Below are 24,964 nucleotides of genomic sequence, written 5' to 3'. Positions count from 1 at the left end.
TCCTCATAACAACCCTGAGAAGTGGGTGTTATTTTTATTCCCATCTTACAGATGAGGTAACTGAGGCAGACAGAGAGGCTAGGTGACTTGTCCCGAACCACACTCGTGGCCACAGTCTGAGGCTGAATTTGAACTCGGGTCTTCCTGACCCCAAGTCCTTTGTTCCACCCTCCGGGCCACCTAGTTGCCTCTAGATATATTCCTGATGTTGAGGGATTAATTATAAAATCTGGTTGATGTGGAGTATGATTGCAATACTGGAGACTAGTTCTTCTAAAAATGGCTGGGGGGGGGGGGAAACAAAAAGTGAAAACAAATAAAACTGACCAGATCTTGGGTGGTTGAGTTTTGATGGTATTTTTGGAGCCGGAATGGACAGGGAATGGAAAGTCAGAAATTGATCTGATGGGCCACAGTCTTGTTTCTGTCTGTCTGTAGGAGGTGCTGTTACAGGCTACTGCATTGCTCCTAACCCACCAGCATGGTGGTCCAGGGGCCCTTTCTGGCTGCCTTCTAGGTAGCTGGGAGGGCCAGGGATGAGGAAGATTCAGGTTATTTGCTGTTTATGGCTGCTCTTCACTAATGCCCTGAGGGATGGAGCAGTGGACAGATAACCCAGAGTCACCTCTCCCCTAGTGACACACAGGAGTGGAAATTTATGGGCGAGGACTCCGATCTGCTTCGCTTCCCTGTCCTTGCTTTCCTGTCCTTACCCATGGTTTGGGAGCCAGATGCCCCCCTTCCTCCTCCCCAGGACTGCCAGCCTAGGTCTCACAGCTGCACCAGGCACACAGCTGGCTCCCGCAGAGAACCCCTCCTTAATTCTGGGGGTGGGACGACGAGGTGAAGCGGGGTCTCCCCTGCTGAACCGTTGTATCTGGAGGTAGAGGAGAATGTGCCGTCTGGTTTGGGCGATCAGAAAAGGAGACACAGAATGATACACACACAGCCTGATACACGGCTGTCTCCAGCCCTGAAGATACAAAGAGATGTGGATACATGGAGGTGTCTACACTGTGACACAGCAGGAACCTCTGACCAGCTAGCCAAAGCCACCCAGAGGCCATGAAGATCTATTTGCAGGCATAGCTCAGGGCAAGTAGCCCAGATGGGTAGGTAGCACCATGCTCTAAAGAGCCATCCATGGGCACCCTCAGAATAAGGAGGAGGAGGGGATGCAAGAGAACCGAGTCACCTGAATAAACTCACACAACTACCCCAGATCAGATAACGCAGACGAGTGTAGGACTGTGACTGCAGTGAGCTGCAGACACCAACACCCGTTTGCACACACACTTAGAAGACAATGCTAATAGACTTGCCAATAGATTTCTGGCACACCAGCTCTGAACTCTTTTTATGTGGGGGGTAGCGATAGAAAGTTAGTGCTGTTCCCCCCCAGTCAGGGTTGGTGTTGCGTCATCAGACCTCAGTTCAGATGTGGTCTTAGACACTTACTAGCTGTGTAACCCTGGGAAAGTCATTTCATCCTGTTTGCCTCAGTTTCCACATCTGTCATATGAGCTGGAGAAGGAAATGGCAAGCCAGTCCAATATCTTTGGCCTCCAACATTTACTAGCTGTGTGACTCTGGCCAAGTCACTTCACCCTATTTGCCTCAGTTGCCACATCTCTCAAATGAGCAGGAGAAGGACATTTGAAACTACTCTGGTAATTTTGCCAAGAAAACCCCACCTGGGACCACAAAGAGTCAGACCCAACTGAAAGAGTACCACCCCACACTCCCCACCCTGAATTGCTAGCCTCTTCCTACCTAGGGATGGGATCCCTCTCTGTTTCTGTCTCTGTGTCTCTGGCCCCAGGGAAATGCTTGCTCTCTCCTTGGTGCCTATGTGGACGGAAATTTGAAGGAATACTTTAATCACGGTTCTAACCTGTGTTTAAAACTCCTTTCTACTGAAAGTATCCATTAACTTTGGAATAAATCTCAAGCTCTCTACTTCACCACTTTTTTTTTCTGTAATTATATTCAGTAAATGACTATTATCTAAATTACGCTGGGGAGAGACAGAGACAGAGAGACAGAGAGACAGAGAGACAGAGAGAGAGAGAGAGAGAGAGAGAGAGAGAGAGAGAGAGAGAGAGAGAGAGAGAGAGAGAACTTTTAGATGACTTTAGAAGACAGCCTAGAAAAACACAGGTTTCCCAGGCAAAGAATATAGGAATTAAAACAGACTAAAAAGTTTTTTTTTTCTCCTTTTATTTGGCCTGGCATTATCCCTTTGAAATGAGATCAATTTCAAGTTGTGCTTAAAAAGCCCTTTTTTTCCCCCCTTTCCCCCTTTCCGAAGGAGGTCCCCTCTGCTATTTAGGTGAAGAAGTGGTGATAATATGCAGTTTGCATATTGCTGGCGCCAGCCGGACTAGCTGTTTATCTGACTGACGGGGGAATCTAGGCAATTAAACTCCTGCCTTTCTTAAAGCTGCAGTGTCTCTTTTCCAACTTGTCTTCCTTTGTTGCCGAGGCACTGGCTTCTTCGGGATAGTGGGGGAAGGTACACTAGCTGGAGGGCCGAAAACCGGCCCCAGGATGGGGTGGGAGTGGAAAAGCCCGGGGCTAGGGGCATGGATCATTTCCTGTGTAAGATGCCGGCCTGGAAAGGCAGAAGAAGCCTGTGAGTCCCCAAAACAGAGACCACACCAGTAAGTTGCAGGAGTTTTAACTATCTCCTGGCTTACTTGAGGTCCAGAACCTGAAAGGCGCAAATTCCACCGGGAGCTAACAAAAGTCACATCTGTGATGAATGCTTTCCTTCTAGCTGACTGTAGCCCTGGCTTATTACTGTAGAGTCCTGGAGCTGGAAGAGATTCCTGGATTTTATGCAGATGGATAGCTGTCTGAGTATGCAAGAGGATTGCCTAATTACACTGCTGCTTGCATTTAGAGAGGCCCTGAGGACTCTGGGAGTTCCCCCTTAAGGTTAAAAGCTTGTGCATTTTTATTCTTCTATAAAATAAGCCCACAGCAATAGCTACAACAGGCAAACTTTTTTAGAAATGTAATCGTGGCTGGCCCTTGCAGCTCACTCACTGTCTCTCTCTGCCTCACCCACCTTACTCCTTTTGCTTGAGTCACTGTTTAGCCATCTGAATGTCATAATGGAAAATCAGGTATCCTGTACACAAGAGGGAGTGTGGCTTTACAGAATTATGCCGTTGGGGACCCTTGCAGAGGATGGGGAAATCTCTCTCCAGCCCTAGCCCACACCTCAGGGGCCAGATCTCTCCTTCCTGTCTTTTTTTTTTTTTTTATTCTTATTTTTTTAAATTTTAAGCCCTTAACTTCTGTGTATTGGCTCCTAGTTAGAAGAGTGGTAAGGCTAGGCAATGGGGGTCAAGTGACTTGCCCAGGGTCACACAGCCAGTCCTTTCTGCCTTGTTCCGTTAAACTGGCAGAATAATTCTGACTTGACAAAGCTGAAAAGATCTTTGCTTCTTTTTCCTTCTCACTAGGGAATCAGGAGGAGAAAGTAGGTTTCTGGCTCTGGCACTGTCTTTTATTTGTACACATGCTCCTCCCCTGTGTTTAGCACACAGTAGGTGCTTAATGATTGATGAACAGTCTGAGTGACACTGATTCTCTCCATCTGGCCCTAGCCCACACCTCAGGGGCCAGATCTCCTTCCTTTCCTGTTCACTTAAACTGGCAGGATAATTCTGACTTGACAAGGCTGAAAAGATGTTTGGTTCTTTTTCCTTCTTGTTGGGGAATTGGAATAAAGTAGGTTCCTGGCTCCACCACAATCTCCTTCATTGTACACATGCTCCTCCCCTGTGTTTGGCACATAGTAGGGTGCTTAGTGATTGATGAACAATTTGAGTGACACTGGGTCTCTGGGCCTCTTTCTGATCTTGAAAATGAAAGGGTTGAAATAGGTCTTATGGCCCCTCTAGGCTTTATTAGTCTAAGCCTTTGTCTAGATCACTGCAATGGAATCTGTTCCACTCCCTGCCTTTTTATGTGCCCCTAAGAGAACTTACTGGTTACCCCACCTCTGCACTTATTAAATGGTTCATTGAGCACCATCTTGCTAAAGTAGATGTGGGACAGAAGTCCCTTCTGGAGTTTTATTGCAAGGGCCTCAGTTACCCATTCACTCTTCAAGTTACATAACTTTTCCCTCTCTCCACTACCACATCAGAACCACTGTCTGGCCTGCATTTAGCTGGGTTTTAATATCACAGGCCAAGCCCAGCTCTAAGGAGCTTGTGTGGTCAGAGCATTGGCGATTTAACTCCAGGCAGGGGGGACTGTGAGTGCTCCCATCTTGGCCCTAGACGATCAGTTCCCCAGAGACTTAGGCAGACCTTTGGAAGAGATGTTCTCTCTTGGGCAGTGGAGGAAAGTGGGATTTAAAAAGAAACTGGAGAGTGATTTCTGACTCTAGGCCACACCCATCATTGCCAAGCTTTCCATTTCCAATTCTGTGTGCCATAGGCATCTGAAGGAAGGTTCATATCCTCCTTTTTCTCTCCTGTGAAATAGGATGGCTTAAATCCAGTGAGATTGTTTTTTTTTTTTATTAGCCAAATAAGTTTTTAGAAACCGTGAACAAATTCTGATATTTTAGGACCTGACTGCAGTGGCTCTGCCCTTTCTTATTTGGTATTTCCTGTGTATCTAAGTTTTTATCTACAGGTAATCCAACCTCACTTGTCCCCAATCTCCTCCTCTATTTTTCCCAGCAATCTGAATTTAGAGAATGAATCTTTGGAATGATCAGAACTTGGATATGTTGGAAGAGAGGTCTTCTTGCCTGATGCCTGACATTGTAGACTAAGCAGTTCTCCAGCATTCATTCTCTCTCTCTCTCTCTCTCTCTCTCTCTCTCTCTCTCTCTCTCTCTNTCTCTCTCTCTCTCTCTCTCTCTCTCTCTCTCTCTCTCTCTCTCTCTCTCTCTCTCTTTCCAAGATCACACAGTTAGAAAATGTCAAGGCCAGTTTTGAACCCAGGACCCTCCCATGTCCAGGCCTGACTGTCATCTGAACCACCTAGCTGCCCCTCCAGCATTTTTTCTTAAGGAGCTCTTTTGAGGTCTTCCTTTTAGTTTCTTGCCTGGCCTTAAAACTCCTAGATGCTTTTTTGGGAACACATGGATTGATGAGGACTTGATTTGGGAAGTAAACCCTAGTGCAATCATCAATAATATGGAAATAGGTCTTGATCAATGGCACATGAAGAAACCAGTGGAAATGCGCATCAGCTTAGGGGGTGGGTTGGGGGGAATGGAGAAGTGGGGGGGAGAGTAAGAATATGTATCATGTAACCATGGAAAAATTTTTTCTAAAAAAAAAACTTTTGTTAATAAATTTCCTTTTACCCCCCCCCCCAAAAAAAAACATTTTTAGGTCCTTTTCTTCCTTTCCCATAGCACCCTTGTTGACACACAGCCCCAGCCACCTGCCAGCATCAGCCACCTGCATTTGTTGTACCGCCTGCTCTCTGTAAGGCACAGCGTGCTTGGTGCTGGGCGTATAAACTCCTGGATTGCAAGCTCTTTGTGGGCAGAGAAACCAGATCTTAGCCATTTTGTATCTTCCCTCTCTTCCTTTCCCCACCCCCAGCCCAGTTTGCCACACAGTATCTTGCTTATAATAGGCACTCAATAAATGTCTATTGAAGGAAGGAAAAAATGAATAAATCATGATAGCTAGCCATGAGGGGCTTAGAGTTTCCTTTCTTGCTGTACATGAGAGAGGCAAACAGTGGCATAAACTGACCCAGATTTGGAGCTGAGACTTGAGTTAAAATAATCCCAGGGTCTGCTACTTATTTCTTGGGTGTCTTTAGTTGGACAAATCACTTCAACTTTGTGGATCTTGGTTTCTTCCTTAAACCTATCATTTGGGACTAGACAGTTTTCTGTATACCTTGGTCTTCCTTCCTCACCTCTCTCTCTGTTTAGTGGCTTATTCAGTCACACAACGAGGAAATATCTAACGCCAGATTTGAACCCAGGACCTCCTGTCTCCAGGCCTGGCTCTCTATCCATTGAACCCACTAGCTGCCCCATTCCTCATTGCTTTCTTGAAACAAGTAGAGAATTCTGGAGGCCCCACTTGAGAAAACTCTTCTTGATTTGCAGAGTCAGGGTTCTAAAAAGAAGAAACTTCATTTAGTGTGGGAAGCACAACATGGGTAGTGGCTATTGCTGCTACTACTACTACTACCACTACCACCACCACTATTACTACTACTACTACTACTACTACTACTACTACTACTACTACTACTACTACTACTACTACTACTACTACTACTATTATAATCTTGAAAAATACTTATTACCCCTGGGGTCATTACTGATACTTGGGCTAATAATAGTTATTACTGGGTTATTACCACTGAGGTTTTGTTTGAGTTAGGGAGTTGATGGCATTTAGTTTCATTTACCCCAAATGAAGGGTCATTTCATTCATGCAAATTGTTACTTACTTTAGCAAATTGTTACTTCCCGTAAAACAAGAGCCCAAGGAATTCTTCTGAAGACAAAGTATATGTTTTTAAAGGGGAGTATTTTAAGCAAATGAATGGAAACCAAAAAAAATACCATAGAAAATAAAGAGAAATAGAATTTTTAGAGCAACAGGAAGAAAAGAATAGAAGATCATTTAGCTCTTTCTTGCAACCCCCCCCCCTTTTTTTTTCAAATGGGGGAAACAGTAGAGGGATTCACTTGTATGCACTTACACTACTCGTTAATGGTAGAGCTTGGACTAGGGTCTCTTTAGTCTTGATCTCCAGCTCCTGCCACACTTCCATGCTAAAGGAACAAGCCAGTTAGACTTAAGTTTTTTTTTGTGTGTTTTTTTTTTAATACCCAACACTATTCAATCATTGTTGGCTTAACAGCTCTAGTGTATCTCTTGTTGTAATGTATAACCTTTGCCAAAAGAATAATTCACTTTGATGGTATAGACAGCAAAGCACAATAAGGACTTCCTGGCGCCCTAAAGTAAGTTGCTGACCCTGTGTAGATCTGGGTCTGATTGTTATGGCAAAACTAGAAACCAGCTTGCAGCATCCCATTCCGTTGGACTATTTTTGTATTTCCTACTTAAAGCTGGGGAAACATGAAATCTAAAGGTCGGGTCGGACTTCCACTGCACCTAGCCATAACTGTGACTTGTCTTGTTTTCCAGAATCTCCACCACCCCCTTATTCTCGACTGTCTCCTCCCCACGATGAGCGAAAGCCCTTGGGTAAGTCTGCTTTCTTTGTGAATTTTTATGGGGAATATTCTTTTTTTTTTTTTAAGGTTCACATTAGAGGTTCCATCTTTGCCCTGGAGAAGTGGGGCAAATGCAGAGAAGCAGCCAGCCCACAAATAGCAAGTTAGAGGTATTAGAACCTAGGTATCAGAACTAGTCCAGTGTAGCTCATCTCCTTTCCTTGGTACTCTGATATTGAAGAATTAAGTCATATTTGCCTTATTCTCCATCCTCTCCCCCTCCACCCCCTTTTGCTAGGTCACCTTGCCAACAAGGTGATCTTTCTGAAATTCCTACATGCTTTAAACTTGTGAAAACTCCTGACTCTTGCCTCTGGAAGTTGCACAATAAATTAGTAAGATGGTGGTGGTGGTGGTCCAAAGCAGAGCATCTTTGGCCTAGGACCTTATTTGTAAATGAAGATCTGTATATGTCATACCCCCTGTTTATAGGGGGACCTATATAGCTATCCTTGGGCAGCTAGGTAGCACAATGGATAGATACAGTGCTGGGCTTGGAGTCAGGAAGATCTGAGCTCAAATCCAGCCTCAAACTTCCTAACTGTGTGCCTTTGGGCAAGTCATTTAACCTCTCTTTGCCTATAGATCACTGCCTTGTCAAAAAAAGATAATTCACTGAAGGAGATGGCAAACCACTCCAATATCTTTGCCAAGAAAACTCCATGGGCAGAGATCTATGGGATCGTGGAGAATTGGACAGGACAGAAATGACTGAACAACAAGAAGTATAACTATCCTAAGGAGACAGATTGACAGTGATACTCGGGATTGTTATCATTTGTTTGAAGCTGTTAGTTGATTCTCCATGCTGTTAAGTGTTTGAACTTTATCTTTCTCTCTATTGCCCTCTCTCACCTTGATTCTCATGTAAATAAAATTTTAAACTATAAGCAAATAGCCTCCCTCACCCTAGAAAGAGTGGAACAAATGCCAAGCTGCTGGGTTTTGTATTTTTAAAGAAATCCTGGAGGGGAAAATAAATAAAACAACTAACATATCCCACCTACCTTATAACCTCTGAAGTGGGATATTTAACTCAGCCTGGAATTCCTTTGCTCATCATTAACCTTTGTGTGACCTTTAAACATTGGACGTAGATGAATGTATTTTAGCTTCTCCGTCCATATGGGGGTGGGCTTCTTTCTGCTTCTTCTTTCCATCTCGTATGCTTGTACTTCTGCTCATGAGTTCATATTTATACTAAATATGTAGGGCATTAAATCTTTGTCGAAAGAGGTTGTTTATTCCCTTTGATTTATGCCAAGAATTTCACCTTGAGCGGAAACAGCTTTGGAGCATCTGGAAAAGAATGCTGATTGGTAAATAAAATTACTGGCTTAGACTATGTTCGTGCACCCATAAGTAGAGCTATGCATCACTAAATAGCATTACTAAATACTCCTATTTGTCGTAGGTTCAGAGAGAAAAAAAGACATTGTAAAATAACTCAATATGAAACATGATTGGCCCAGCAAGTTCTGAGGGTTCAGGGGGTTTGGGAGATAAAGCATTGTGTATTTGGTATCTTATTTAATAAGAATAAGAACCTTATTAGCAATCAGGGGGCACTAAGGGTGTTCTGGTAGGGATTGATACATTGGTACCTTAGTGGCTGATGTGAATTACTGTAACTTTCCCCGAGTACCCATAGAGCAGCTTTGTGGACTTTCCCAAGGGACTAGAACTTCTCAAGTTAGATATAGTTAAAAGGAAACGACTGATGGTATTTAATATAATTTGATGAGTGATTGAAAATTGCATTTTTTAAAGGCTCCTTCCCATCCCTGTTCAGTGGTATGTGACAAAGTTTGACCTCTCTAGAACGTTGCCTAGTGGAGAGGGCATTGTAGATGTTATCAATGTGAATTTTAGTTCCAAAGAACTTATTCCAAAAAGACAGACATCCACCAAACTATGAAATGTGCTCAGAAACCATCTAACTGAGGCAGTAAGGTGGCTAAGTGGATAGAGAGCCAGGTCTAGAGATGGGGGATCCTAAGTTCAAATCTGACCTCAGAGACTATCTGTGTAGCTCCAGTTGCCTTTCCCTTACTATTATTTTTGCCGTGGCACCTATACTTAGTATTGATTCTAGATGGAAGGTAAGGGTTTAAAAGGAAAGAAAATTCTAGCCTCATTTGACAGAAAAAAAAGAAACTAAGGAGGGAAGTATTTTGCCTAAGGTCTTAAAGCTAGTTAGTCATTGCTTACTCTGGCATTTTATTTATTTTTTTTTAACTCTTACTGTCCATCTCAGAATCAATACTATATATATTGGTTCCAAGGTAGAAGAGCAGCAAGAGCTAGGCAATGGAGGTTAAGTGACTTGCCCAGGGTCACACAGCCAGGAAGTGTCCGAGGCCAGATTTGAACCTAGGACCTCCTGTCTCTAGGTCTGGCTATCAATCCGATGAGACTCCCAGCTGCCCCCAACTCTTTCATTTTAAAAGCAAAAAAAGGAAAATAAATGTCCATTCTCTGTGATGAAAAATCTCTATAGCTTTGAGAAATGAGTCCTTTACCAGAGGTACTTGATATGAAATTTTTTTCCCCAGCTTTTTGTTTTTAATCTTGGTTGCACTTGCTTTGTTTGTACAAAACCCTTTTAATATAATCAAATTATCCTTTTTACGTTTTATAGTGCTCTCTATCTTGTTTGGTCCTAAATTTTCCTCTTATACATAGATCTGCCAGGTAGACTATTTTATGCCCTTCTGATTTGTTTCCAGCATCATCCTTTATATATAGATCATGTTGACTTTATCTTGGTATATGGTGTGAGGTGTTGATCTGTTCCCAGTCTCTGCCATACCATTTTCTAGTTATCCCAATAGTTTTTGTCAAATAATGAATTCTTGTCCCAAAGGGTTGGATCTTTTGCTTTACCAAACACTAAATTACTGTGATCATTTATTGCTAGGCTTTGTGTATCCAGTCCATTGCTCTGATGTGGTAGAGGCTATCATGAGCACCAAATAGGTGCTCTGAAGCCAGAAGGATGACTCAGGCCTCACAGAGGAAATGGCAAATATAGATATTCCCCCCTTAAGAGGAGGCCACAGCCTAACAATAGATTGAGGCCTGGAACCCAGGTCTCCTGAGTCCTCATCATCCTTCCTCTTTCTCTCATCCCATACTCAAAATAATTTCTTTTTAACTTAACGCGATGATTTCAGTGATAACAGGAGAAATACAAGACTGGCATAATAGAGTGAGTACTGCATTGAGGGCAAGAAAGCCCTCGTTTGGGCTCATAAGGCAGCTTTACTAACTTATTACCTCTGTGACAAGTCACTTGACCTCTCAGTTACAGTTTTCTCACTTGTAAACTATGGAAGTTGGTCCAGATAATCTCTTAAAGTCCCTTCCAGTTCTAGATCTTATGTCCTGATTTCATAAGAGAAAAAAAAATAAAGATTTATGTTATAAATTGAACATTTGTATTGTCCCCTTACTCAAAGCTTCTCCTGTTTTCCCATGGGGTATACATATTTTAGTAGGTTAGAAAAAAACAAAAGCAAAAAAAGTGTGGCACTCGGGGGGATCCTGTGCTGAGAACTCCAGCTCTCGCCCAGTTCACACAACCCAAAATCATGAAGGGCATCCTGAAGCCTTGTTGGATGGTCATTAAATACGTTGGCCCGATTAGGATCAGAAAATGTCAGAAAGCAAATGTTAAAAATTGTTGCTATGTGTAATTGATGGGGGGAAAGACAGTAAAATATTGCTGGAAGAAAAGAAAAAGAAAATGTTGGCCTCTGGGAAAGGGTCCTTACACTGCCACATATTTAGACCCGTAGTAATGAGGGCCATTGAGTCAATGAGTTCATGACGAGCTGCAGGATGCCTCTGAAAAGTGGCAAACAACCATTATTAAGGGTCCCTGGTATAGCCCCAGTGTTTTGTTTGTGTACTCAGAAATTATAAGAAACTCTTCTTCTAAAATAATGACAATATCCTCTGTTTTGTTTGGAAACAAAGAAACCATTAGGGGGCCTTGTTGATAAACTCTCCAGTAATATTGGTTATTAAAAGTAAAATCTTTGAAGAGGCCACTGCAAAGAGGCGGCTAGGTGACTGGATGGATAGACACCAGCTCTGGGGCCAGGAGGACCTGGGCTCAAATCTGGCCTCACGTGTTTCCTATTTGTGTGACTCTGGGAAAGTCACTTAACCCCAGTTGCCTAGCCCTGACTTCTCTTCTACCTTGGAACCTATATACTTAGTATGAATTCTAAGATAGAAGGTAAAGGTTTTTCATTGGAAAAACATGCTGGATTTGCATTCAAATTCTACCCCTGATGCTTAACTTTCCATGTGACCTTAGGCAAGTCACCTGCCTTACGTCATCTGTCAAATGACAGAGTTGGGCTAGATGATGGGTGGTCCTTCCAGCTCCATATCTATGAATTAATTAAGCTTCTGCCTACACCGTGGTCCCACATGCTCAAAAGGCAACAGACTGCTGTAACACTGGTTTTAGATTTCACATCCCAGCGCTGTTCCTTTCTAAGCAGCATGTCCTCGGACTGGTCACTTATCTTAGCCTTAGTTTCCTCATCAATAAAAATGAGATGACTGGACCACACCCTCTTCAGATCCCTTCTTCCCCTGACTCTTGGGCCAGAGTCTTTCTTAGAATCTTCCTAAGTGTCACTTAGGTTGAATTTTCTATCCCCTCCAAGGCAAGATGTTTTGAACAGCTAGTAAGTTTTGAGTCCTTTGGTAAACATCTTAGAAGGTTATTTTCTTCTTCAACCACATTATTATTACTTTTTGTAAACCAGAGGGAGCCAGTTTATTTCTGAGTCCCTGGGATCCCATGAGGAGAAAGATAAAACACATGACTAGACATCAAGTCAACATCTGGCATATGGGGCTGGGGGAGGACAAATTGGTTGATGTTGAGTCTTGTTTACCCCCCCACCTCCAGCCCCTCCAGGGCATTTGGCTAAAGGAAAAAAATGCAGAGCACACCAGTAGAATTCCAACCAGCTCACAACTATACTAGGCAACCCTGTCGTGAGATTAGACAATATGGCCTAAAACTTTAATCACACGTTCTAGAGGCGGGCGACATTTGTCATCTGGGGATCCAGGGCGCCCTTGACTGAATGCAAAAGACATCAGTTAAGTCCCTCGTATTATTGAAAGGAATCCTTGCAAGTAGACTTTTTTATTTTTATTATTTTTTTTTTTATCTTTACCTCCTGTCTTAGAATCGGTGCTAAGTATGGATGCCAAGGCAGAAGAGGGCTATGGGGTAGGCAGTTGGGGTTAAGGATGGTCACACAGCTAGGAAGTGTCTAAAGTCAGTTTTGAACCCAGAACGACCCATTCTCTAAGCCTGAATCTCAATCCACCGAGCTGCTTAACTGCTATGAGATAGAGTTTCTGACAGACCGCCTTGGGGAAGGGGGATGACACGTCTTTCGCTAACGTAGACCATCGTGATCCAGGAGAATTTTTCCAAGTGAGCTTACCCTGAAATGAATCTATTTGTTAAGTAAACAGAGTCTGTCCAAGAAGCAAAGACACTCAAAGCAAAGCAAAGATTTTCCCTTCCAAGCCTAATTATGCTGCAGATGAGGGAAAGGGGGGGGGGGGAGATTGAATGGCATATGAATTTGTTAAAACAACAGGACTGGGATTGAGATCTGTTCTGTGGGTCGGTTTGATTGAAAAAAAAAAGAAGAAGAAAAGTTAATCTGAGAGCAAATGCTTGAGCGCTTAATTAGAGGGGTGTAAGCAGGACAGAGTAAGGATGACTGTTGACTTGTTAAAACAAAGTTTCCTCAGCCTCAGCAGGGAGGAAGGAAGGAAGTAAGGAAACAAGAAGAAACAGCTTCAAGAATTTTAATGGTTGTAATTAAGTATAGCAACTATGAATTGTTTAGGGGCTTAATTTAACCTTATTCAAGTAAGCACCAAGTTACTACTTGTTCGATCTCCTGAACTTCCATTTATTTGTGTGGTCAAAGCAATTGCAACGTTTTCAGCTTGTAGGGCAGTGAACTAGAATGTCAGCATTTTCCCCAAGATTTAGGGGGCAGGCTGGCTTCCTCTGGCTCCATCGTGGGATGGGGCTGAGGTGGTTAGGATATGAGAGACAGACAGACAGACAGACAGATGGAGAAAATGAGAATGCTCAGAAGGGAGAAACCCAAGCCGCTGAATATTCTTTTTTTTCCTCTTGCAGATTTATCTGATTCCACGTTGTCTTACACTGAAGCAGAGACCACCAATTCCCCAAACATTACGCCTGGTGAATTCTCAGGTTGGAAAATTTTATCATTAACTCTTACGTTTGTTTAATGTTAGTTTGTTAAGGTAACGTTTATTAGGAGGGGACAGGTGGTAGTAGGTTGAATACTTTAAAATTTTTTTTTCTCCTCATTTTTCTTGCCTCAATATCTCCCGCCTTCTCAGGTGGGAGAATTGCCAGACTTTGAAATTAAATACAGCCAACTCTTAATTGCTACAGGTTCTGGGAATGAGGGGACCCACATTAGTGAAATCCACAGATAATTTCAAAGGTAAAAACCCTCTTTTAGCTGGTTGTTTTCATCTAGCCTTGCCCCCCCCCCCACCTCTGAATGTATGTGTGTGATGTCAGCTTTCTTTTCCATGAAAGAGACTCCTAAGATTGCTACAGATTTAGACTTGCAGTGATGAATGGATAGAATAATGAGTGCATAATTATGTTGGTGTGTACATAGCTGGCTTTGCACATATTCCAAACCAACCCTGATACACGCAGACAAATCGCTTTATTTTTAGCTATTAGTTCCTTTCACTCAGCATCTTAGAAGAAGAAAAAGAAACCCGGAATCTTTTCTTGTATTTCCTGCTGACCACCCTCTGTGGGGGAGGAGCTCATGTGCTTCACCTGAAGGAATGGGCCTGACTTGGGCCCTGCAAAGGGAATGGCAAGTGTAGCTGACCACAATTAAGTGCTTCTTTTAAGTGCTGATAAATGGGAGGTAGAATGGGGTGCATAGGCATAATCCAGAGTGAGAAGCCATGGAAATGGTAAATTGAGTGTGTTGGAATCTCATCGCATTCTATCACGATGCTATTGAAGGTTTCGTTAAATTTCTGTGTCAAGAAAAGTCAAGGTTCAAGGTGAAATGTTGAACTGTGGGAGTGGGATTCTCATGTCAGAGGAGAGGTATCTGTGTGGGACAAAAGGGAAAGAGATAGGGCAGCTGGGTGGCTCAGTGGATTGAGAACCAAGCCTAACGATGGGAGGTCTTGGAGGTCTTGGGTTCAAATGTGGCCTCAGACCCTGTGTGACCCTGGGCAAGTCATTTACCCCCATTGCCATGCCCTTACTGCTCTTCTGCTTTAGAACGATACACAATATTGATTCTAAGACGGAAAGTAAGGGTTTGAAAGGAAAAAAAGGAAAGCGATTGGGCTGGGAAAATGACTTGCTTTCTAGTGGCAATGAACATGCTGATATATTTTGAAGCCTTGGAATTTGAGGGGTGTTGGCAAAAGGTGTTAACACTTTAGATGCTTCTGTGCCCTGTTCCTTGCTTAGAAGAGGTCTTCTTCTCTACTAAAATATTCTTTTCTATTCTCCTCTCCTCATCTTTTCTTCCTTCAAAGCCAGCTGATCTATCCCACCCTCCAAAACAACTTACAATCAAGTTAATTTTTGTGAGACTTCCTAGACCCTCCACAGTTTAGAGGACTCTCTTAATTAAATAATTAAAGATTATAGGGTCTTAATTCTAGACCTGGAAGGGACCTTAGAGGTCATCTAATCCATTAGCTCCTTCCTCTAGAAATTGGGCAGAACAATTACAAGAAGATAAACAGGCAAACTATCCTTTCTTCTGCATCTCAGCAAGGCTGGTGAATGGTACTTTTTGTTTAAGATTTTTATTTGTGAATATTAATTTATATCCAATCCAAACATAAAATATTTCTTTTTTATTTTAAAAACCTTTACCTTCCAACTTAAAATCAAAACTGTGTATTGATTCCAAAGCAGAAGAGCAATAAGGGCTAAGTAATGGGCATGAAATGACTTGCCCAGAGTCACCCAGCTAGGAAGTGTCTGAAGTCAGATTTGAACCTAGGACCTCCCATCTCTAGGCCTGGTTCTCAAACCTTTGAGCCACCCAGCTGCCCCTTAAAATATGTATTTGTTTAAGTGGAATTGCAATTAATTTTGTTTTAAGGATTTTGCGCTATTCCTTGTGTGTGTGTGTGTGTGTCTGTCTGTCTCTCTCTCTCACATGCACACACACACATACACACAGAGTAATCTGAGATGGTCTTTGGCTTGTTATAAAGGCAACAAAGATTATAGGGTCTTAATTCTAGACCTGGAAGGGACCTTAGAGATCATCTAATCCAGCCTCCTCATTTTACTGATCTGGCAACTGAGGCCCAGAGAGATTTAGCTACATAGCTAACAAGGTGGCACTGAGTATATGGCCTCTCACCTCAACCAGCTCGTTTGGGGCCAGCTTAGACTGTTGTCCCCATGACAGGCTGAGCTGACGTTGGGCCAGTGTTCTCGGAGAAGTAGGTCCTCCTCTGGGGAAGCCGGTGGCCTTGTGGGGGTCCTGTGGAGTGTGGATCTCTTGGATCATTTGTAGGGTTTGCTTTAGGTTGGGCATTTATTTCTGCGTTGTGTCACTCTCCAGCCTCCAGAGACTCGGGCCCTATCTGTCTCTACAGCTTCCTCACTTTCGCCTTAAAGCCTTTAGTGAATTAATTGTATGTGGCAAACGTTACCAGAGGAGCTCTCCAGACTGCTCGCTTACTATAGCATTTTCCCTGTCTCTACAGTGGCACTGTAACCCGTGATCCTCAGGGATAAAGGAAATGATGATGATGATGATGATGATGATGATGATGATGATGATGATGATGATGATGATGATAAAGATAAATAAATGGATGGATGGACATATAAACAAACAAACAACCAAATAAATAAATAAGTGGCCGAACAGAAAAATAATAAATAACTGGATTGTTAACGTTTAGATGGTGCCTGCTGTGTGCCAGGCATTGTGCTTTTACAAATGATATCATTTTTGAACTTTACAATAACCCTGGGAAGTAGGTGCTCTAATGATCCCCGTTTGGTAGTTGAGGAAAGTGAGGCGAACAGGTTCGGTGACTTATCCAGGGTCACTTAACTAGTAAGTGTCTGAGGCCATATTTGAACCCAGGTCTTCCTGACTCTGGGTCCAGAATTCTACCCACTGTGCCACCAGTGTTTGAGGGTTTCTTTGACAGGGTTTTACCAAAGGGTTTGGCGTTTAATCGCCTCTTCTTGGCATTGCGTCCTAGCTTTGAGTGATGACGGGTTTGTTGGTGTCTCCCCAGGACGCCAGCTAACAGTTGAGAATTCTGCTTTGACGGTGGGATTAAAGCAACTTCCTTCATTGAGCCTGAAGAGTCGGACCATCCTTTGGCTTCTCTGGTTATGAGCCCAGGACTCTCCTTGAGTACCTTAGATGGGTACGAGGGTTGGCTTCCCCCTCTGCACCCAGAGCGCTTCATGCTAAGGTTAGGCGCCATCAGCGTTTGTCTTGTACAGTGAAAAGTCCAGCACCGGTTAGTGAGCCGTCTATTTTTAGCCAGGCTCCGGTGTCTGAGCTCAGCTTTCCTGTTGGTGTGGCTAAGGCCCATTTTGGGATTGAGAGAGTATTTAGACACATCCACAGGTCAAAGGCAGGCAGTGCTGACATCCTGTAGGCAAAGGCAAGGCAGAGAAAAAGAGAGAAAGAGATGCCCTGCAGTGGTTCCCGAGGCGGGGCTGCCTCGTCTGGGTCCTAAGCAGAATCCTAGAGCTGTCAGAAAGTTTGTCTCTTCACCTCTCTCTTTACTTCCATACTTCTCTCTGTCAGTGATCCATACTGTAGACCTTGGTGTCCCCCTTGGCTAACCCGATCTGTGGTACTATTTTCATCCCTTTCCTCCTCTCATCTGAAAACTTTCATTTTCCTTGTTTCTTGCCTAATTTTTTTTTTTACTGACATATTCCATGAGTACAAATTGTATTTAAAATGCTGTTAGAAGCTGTCGCGCAAAGTTATCATTTTAAGATGAGTATTTTTTACCTGCTTTTCCATGGCAGGGTTAATACAATTTCTAAAAAGGAGGAGGGAAGGCATCTCCCCCAACCAACAGTGCCCCATACTTCCAAAATTGTCCCTCCTTTTCCAAAATTTTCATTTTCTTATTTTATTGGCTAAACTCAGTGGAAAATCCTGCTTTCATTGATTAGAGTAATTCATTCTAAGGTGTGAATGATTGATAAGCTTATAGGAATAGATATTTATCCAACTTTCACAAAGTCCCAATAAATAAATTAGATAATGTGTCAATCTTATAAGGAACATAGTCTCTAATGGAGGAGCTCAAATTGGCACATAAATTACTTAATAAATAATAATAAATAAATTCGAATACTGAAAGGAAAAGTGATAAATGAGTGAAGGGAATGGGACAAGGTTTTGACAAGATTCATAGGAGGAGGGAAAGATTGCTTCTAAGGCATGGAGATAACCAGATAAGGCTTTGTAGAGGAAGGGAAATTTGAGCTGGACTCTGAAGGGATGGATGGGCAGGATTTCTTCAGGAGGGGACAATCCAGGCAAAAGGGATGATGTTTGGGGGGTGGTGTAAAGTCTGGTTGGAATGTCAGTGTGAGATAAGATTAAAAAGGTAGGTTAGGGATTATACAATCAAAAAGAGGAACTAATTAACTCAATATAATATTTCATTATTGGAACTTAGGAGTAGGAAAGAGACATTTTCTGATGGGGTGGCAGGACTGGTGGGGTGCTTACATTGTGTTTTGCTGTCTATATTACATTCCAGAAGAGTAAGAGTTAGTAGCATGGGAGCCTCTTGCTCAGAGGCTGCTAACCTCTTTTCTGAGTTTCACCTTACCCATTAGATTGATTGATAGGTTTAATCATTACGTAGAGTCTCCCTCCCAGGGCCCCAACTCATCTAGTTTTGGTCAGTAGTTTTAATACTATTTAAGGACAAACCAGCAGCCCAGTAGATGTCACAGTAGACATAGGAGAATAAGCTATCTTATAGATTCTTGATGAAAATCAATACTTTTCCATCTTATGGGAGTCTGGGAGAAAGAAATCAAGGACTAAGAATACTTATTCCATCTTGGTTTGTTATGGATGTGTGCCTTCACACCCAAACTTATTTATATGTATTTACTTTGTGTTTATTCACATTATATTTATTCTATGATGTGGTCTTGCATTCATTTTTTTCAGATCATAGTTTATTTTTATTATCTTTAAAATTAATTTATTTTAAAATATTTTCCATGGTTACATGATTTTGTTCTCTCCTTTCTCTCCTCTCTACCCTGTCCTGGAGGTAACAAGCAATTCCACTGGGTTATACATGTATTATCTCAATATGTAGTCTTGCATTCAGACTCCATCAGTTCTTTTTCTGGAGGCAGATAGTATTTTTCATTATGAGTCTTAGGGATTATCTTGAATCACTGTATTGCTAAGAATAGCTAGGTCATTCACAATTGTTCATCAATCACTATTATTTAACTTTGTTAGTTTATACCAATTTTTTCCAGGTTCTGCTCATTTCACTTTGCATCCGTTCATGTAAGTAGAGGTTTTCCTGAAATCCTCCTGCTTGTCATTTCTTATAGCACAATAATATTCCATCACAAACATACACTACAACTAGTTCAGCCATTCCTGAATCAATGGCTTCCTCTCATTTTCCAATTCTTTGCTACTACAAAAAAAAAAACTGCTATAAATATTTTTATACAAATTGGTCCTTTCCCCCCTCTTTTTTTTTTAATCTCTTTGGAATACATACGTGGTAGTGGTATTGCTGGATCAAAGGATATGCACAGGTTTATAGCCCTTTGGGCTTAGTTCCAAACTGCTCTCCAGATCAGTTAGATCATATCACAACTCCACCAACAGTGCATTAGTGTCCCAGTTTTCCCACATCTCCTCCAATATTTATCATTTTCCTTTTCTGTCATATTGGCCAATCCCCTTTATCTTCTTAACAATTACTGAGGACACCTCCAAAAACTTTTGTTTATTTCAGTTATAACTATTTAGATATATATTTAGAAATAAAACCATTTTAGTATTATTATGAAAATAGTTTTGACCTTTTCTTTGCAAATCCCAATCTCCCTCAAAGAGGGTAGAATTTTAGGTAGAGATAAGAAGTTGAGGAATAGAGTGGTGCCAGATTGTGGAGGGCCTTGAATGCTAAATTTGGATTTTACTTGGTAGGTATGTGAGAACTGTTGAAGAGTTTTGAGTCATTGGAATTGATAAGATCTCTCCAAGTCATAAAATTATTCTCTTGGGCCATAACTTCCTGTCCTTCAATAATGTACTCCCTTTACCTTACTTCTTCATAGTCACTGTGACCTTCCTGTTCCAACCCTCTCCATTGATGACCCCTGCTCTGGTCCCACTATCTCTGCCTTGACCCTGTTGTGGACCAGTTTAACCAAATGCCATTAGTTTCCAGTGAATTCTTAGCCTCTTCACCTCTTGCCAAACAAGCCTTGCTAAACACCAACTCTGAGTTGTCCCTGTTATCCAACTGCTCTTTTTCCTCAAGTTGTTGAATATTACTGACTGGGTTAACTACACATTTATCCTGTTGTTGAGTCATTTCAGTCATGTCCAACTCTTTGTGACCCCATTTGGTGTTTTCTTGGCATAGAGACTAGAGTAGTTTGCCATTTCCTTTTCCAGTTCATTTGGCAGATGAGAAAACTGAGGCAAACAGGATGAAGTGAACTTGTCCAGGGTTCATACAGCTAGTAAGTGTCTAAGGCTAGATTTGAATTTTATGAAGATGAGTCTTCCTGATTCTAAGTCCAGTGATCTATCTGCATCACCTAGATAGCTTCAACACCCTAGATAACAAATTATAGCTATCTCATTTCACCTGAGTCTTCTTTTTATTCTCTCCAGATGAATTCTCCCACTTTCCGCAGTAGAGATTCCAAACCTTTTCTCTCCTTAATCCACCACCTCTCTCTGATACATGTTAGCAGAGGACCTGCTGTTTGATGGAGCTGTCCAGACCTTAATGCCTCCCCCCCACCCCTCCTGCTCCTCCCTGTTATGCTCTAGTCTCTTCTCCTTTGCCCTAGTCTCTAATGAAAAAGTGGCCCTTCTACTTCTGGGAGCCAATCCTGTGCTTGACCCCATCTCCAGATATCTCTTAACTAAAGTTGGTCTCTCCATCATTTCTTCTCTTTTCTCTCCTCTTCAGTCTCTCTTTATCCTCGGATTCCATCCCTATTATCTGCAAAAACACCCAAATGTCTCCTATCCTTTAAAACAAACAAACAAAAACTTTTCATTTGTTCCCGCTCTCCTTCCCTCAAATAATCAACTCCTCCCACCCTCACCTCTTGCCCCTTTCAGAAGTTCCTAGAAAAGCATTTTCTGTACATGCTGCCTTCATTTCCTCAGCTCCCATGCCAGTCTACATCTCTTGCAACTTTGTGGAGCCTGAAACTTGGGTCGAGTTACCAGGGATTGTTGAGGCAGTAGAATTAGAGTTAAAGGGCCTGGATTCAGATCTCAACTCTGCCACTTAGTATCCTTTGTGACCCGTGGACACATCCTCATGTCCTTTTCTCAGTCTTCATTCTTCTGAAATTTTTGATATGGGCTAATACTTCCCTCCTCCCTTGGCTTCCATCTTGGTTTTCCTCCTTCTTCTCTGACCATTCCTTCTCAGTCTCCTTTGCTGGTTCATCTCCCTCCTGCCTATTAGGTGTGGATATCAGCCAGATTTTAGATAGTTCATCCGAATCTCTGGAGAGCTACTCCTATATTTCCAACAGTTTGCTGTCTGTCGCCATCTCGGTGACCTGTAGACATCTCAGTCCCAAACCTCTAAAACAGCTTTCTTTAAGTCCTCTGAAGTTCCTGATCTTTATTGGAGATCCTTGGAATCCATCCAAACACATTCACAGATTCACAACCCTGGAGTCCTTTTGGATTCTTTTCTCTCTCTCACCTCTGTATCCCATTGAGTAGCCACGTCGCTTGGATCCAGTTCCAACACCATCTCTTGTCTCCTTCTCATCTCCACACCTGCAAACTAGTTTAAATTCTCATCATTTTTTGCTTGATCTATGCAGAGGCCTCCTAATCGGTCTCCCCACTTAAAGCCTTTCCCCTTTCTGATCCCATCTTCCTTTGGGAGTCTCCTATCATTTTCACAGAGTCAGAGCCATGGCAATTGCTAAGGGGAAGAGAAGAACAGGGACAGAATGCTGGGAGAATACCCCACTTGGAAGGGTTGGTAAAAGGCCCAGGAGTCTAAGGAGAGGGCCCTCAGAGGAGCAGGAACCAGGAGAGTATGGCTGTTAGAAGCCACAGGAGGGGAAGAGCATCCAGAAGGAGTGGGTGGACGGTAATGTCACATGCTTCAGGAAGGCTGAGGAGGATGAGATTTTTAAAGGGCATTGAATTGGGCAATTAGGAGATCATCTGTGACCTTTGAGAGAATAGACAGGAGCCAGATGGCAAGTGGGTGGCAAAGAAGTAGAGGTTTTAGGAGTAAGAGTTCTTTTAAGAAGTTTGTGAGTGAAGGGGGGGGGGAAGATATGGGACAATAGCAAGTCAGAGTATTTCTCCCTTCATATCTGAGTGCCTGGGAAGCCTTTCATCCCTCTCCCTCACCAAGTTGCTTTATCCTTTAAGTTAATAAATCTACAAGGTACTAAAATGTATTCTTTGAGGGCAGCTGGGTGGCTCAGTGGATTGAGAGCCAGGCCTAGAGATGGGAGGTCCTAGGTTCAAATCTGGCCTCAGACACATCCTAGCTGTGTGGCCCTGGACAAGTCATTTAACCCCCATTGCCTAGCCCTTACCACTCTTCTGCCTTGGAACCAATACATAGTATTGACTCTGAGGTGGAAGGCAAGGGGTTAAAAAAATAATAATAATGCATTCTTTGCAATCGAGGCCATACCTCCCAAAGTATGAAGAGTTTATGTCTCCTAAGTTTGTGAACTCAAAATTCTTCAGTCCTTGTTTTGAAGTTCCAGAGTTTCATGGAAGGAGGACAGAGTTGCAGCCTTTGGGAGGCACACTTGGGTGTCAGGGTGGCTCCCTGTCTGAAGAGTGGGAGAATAGGGGAAGGAGGGTCTGTATAATTTTGTAGCAGTGTTGGTGACAGGGTGGGGGTCTTCCTGTTGGCTGTTGGATACCTGGAGCTACATGCACAGGCTGGGTCACACTGAGCTTCCACTTACCCGGGAGTGGGGCGTTAGATTTTGGGATGATCGTTGGAGCCTTGCTAGACCCCCCTGAGCCAGTTTTTCTTCAGGAGGGAAGACTGCTCCCTGGGTGGGGAACCTTCTGGTGCCTGATCAATTTGTCCATTGTCCCTGACTGCCAGAGGGAGGGAGGGCAAGTGGTAGGAGCCAAGTTGGTCACAGACATTAGGGGGCTAGTGTCAGATGGCAATTGCTAATAAAGTTCCTGGGGCACAGTGGCTCAAACATTCTCCCTGAGGTGTGTGCAACTTTATTGACACTTGTTAATTCTCATTAAGGGAAGGGATGGGTGTGTACCCACAGATGGGGGAGTTGGGGAGGGCAGTGTCTAGAAAGACACTTTTCTCTGGCTGAGTGAGTAGGAGTGCCTGGCTCCTCTTAGTGGCCTTGTAATGAAAAGGGGTGTTATGACTGAGCCTCCTTAGGAGAAGCTCATTTAAAAAAACAGAGAGAAGGGCAGCTAGGTAGCATGGTGGAGGATAGAGCACCAAGCCTGGGGGTCAGGAAGACCTGGGTTCCACATCTGGGCTCAGACACCGAATAGTCATGGGACCCTGGGCAAATCACTTAACCCCAGTTGGTTAGCCCTTGCCCCTCTTCTGTCTTAGAATTCCTACTAAGATAGAAAGTTAAAAAATTATATATATATATATATTTAGAGAGGGAGAGAGAGATAGAGGGAGAGGGAGAGAGAGATGGAAATAGAGGGAGACAGAGAGGGAGGGAGAAAGACAGAGAGACACAGAGATAGAAGGAGAGACAGAGAGAGAGGAAAGCGTGGAGTAAACAGTGATAATATGTGACCAAACTTGGGCTGAAAAAAAGCATCTTTTTCCCCTTTTCTTGGCAACTCTATTCTAAATGCTCACAACCCCCCACCCAGAAACAGAGTTGGGTTCTTGAAATTTTTCTCTAATGTTTTGAGTTAAAGATCCAGGCAGAGTACCCCCAGGAGTTACCCCAGATAAGGGGTGGGCCCTGAGTTCTTGGGCCAAGTTAGAATTCTTTGATGAGGCCTCTGCTGGCTTTCCTAGTTGCAGTTTTGATCTATGGCCTAATCTCCACCTAGAGTGTAGTAGGTACATGACATAAAACGTGTGCCTTGCTGTCTCCTTCCTTCTCTGTGTATCTAAGAAATCGTCTCCTGTTCCAAAAATAAGACGAGTTTTGGACTTTGCAGCAAGCTCCTGCTATTTTTTACTTTTTGCTTTGATCAAGGGGGAAAAAACTTTCCCTTCTTAAAACCACAAAATTGCAATTCCTGGCTAACAAAGAGGTCCATTCTTCACACATAGTGTTTAGTTGGTGTTTCTGTAGCTAGGAAGTTGGAAAGGCAAGGAATGAATGGGCTGGGGGTTGGGGGGGTGGAGAGGCAAAGGTTATCTCCCTGATCTTGGAATGCAGGCTTTGCTGGGCTCACTGAGGGGAAAGGTTTCTAATGAACCAGCCAGCACACACTGCAAATGGGTGAAATAGAACTTCATGCCATTGATGCCTCTGTTTTTGTTTAGGCTTCTTCTTCCAGAGCTTCATTAGACCTTTTACAGAGCCAGCATCCAACAAAGTAGAACCTTATTCATTCAGATTTTGAGGACCTAGAAAAAGACATTTTGAATTAAGGGTGCACTGGGGCCTGCCAAACAGCCCCCAGACATTCTTTCCTCCTCTGATCCCCCAAAGAGGGGCTTCCTCCAGATAGCTCAATGTGCTGGAGACAGGAGTTGGTGATAGAATTTGCCCTTTGAATAAGTTTTCCTTAGAGGTCCAGAATGTTGATTCTCCATTACTTACTGGTTAGAGCAGGGTTCAGCAGCCTTTTAAATGAAGAGTCTCAGCAGAGAAATAATTGCCTCAGTAAAGAGGTATGTAGATAAATTGCCCATTTAAAATTAGTGCTGGGGAGCAGCTAGGTAGCTCAGTGGATTGAGAGCTGGGCCTAGAGATGGGAGGTCCTAGACTCAAATCTAGCTTCCGACACTTCCCAGCTGTGTGATCTTAGACAAGTCACTTAACCCCCATTACCTAGCCCTTACGGCTCTACTGCCTTGGAATTGATATATAGTATTGATTCTAAGATAGAAGGTAAGAGTTTTAAATAAAGAACAAACAAACAAACAAAAACAGTCCTGCAGAGGGTAGATAGCTGGCTTTGGAGATGGGAGGTCCTGGGTTCAAATTTTAAACTCAGACATTTCCTAGAGGGCAACTAGATGACCCAGGGGATAGAAAGTCCCTGGAGATGGGAATTTGGGAAGTCCTGGCTTCAAGACACTTCTTAGGAGGCAGCTTAGGTGGCCCCATGGATAGAGAGCCACTAGAAACAGGAGGTCCCTGGGTTCAGCTCGGACTTCAGACACTTTCTAGCTATGTGACTCTGGGCAAGTCACTTAACCCCAATTGGC

The 24,964-nt window shown here is 43.0% G+C and overlaps 1 protein-coding gene across 1 annotated transcript in view; it reads left to right on the top strand.

Moving 5' to 3' along the window:
• The window catches only part of SMAD6 (SMAD family member 6), a 117,110-nt gene that overhangs the window by 5,486 nt on the left and 86,660 nt on the right, over nucleotides 1–24,964 (top strand). The window contains exons 2-3 of the mRNA XM_044665335.1: nucleotides 7,164–7,223; nucleotides 13,452–13,529. Coding sequence (XP_044521270.1) covers nucleotides 7,164–7,223; nucleotides 13,452–13,529 — 138 coding nt within the window. The remainder of the gene's footprint in view (nucleotides 1–7,163; nucleotides 7,224–13,451; nucleotides 13,530–24,964) is intronic.

Source organism: Gracilinanus agilis, chromosome 2 (genome assembly GCF_016433145.1).
Source record: "Gracilinanus agilis isolate LMUSP501 chromosome 2, AgileGrace, whole genome shotgun sequence".
Taxonomy (NCBI): domain Eukaryota; kingdom Metazoa; phylum Chordata; class Mammalia; order Didelphimorphia; family Didelphidae; genus Gracilinanus; species Gracilinanus agilis.
This window is presented reverse-complemented; position numbering and strand designations above follow the sequence as displayed.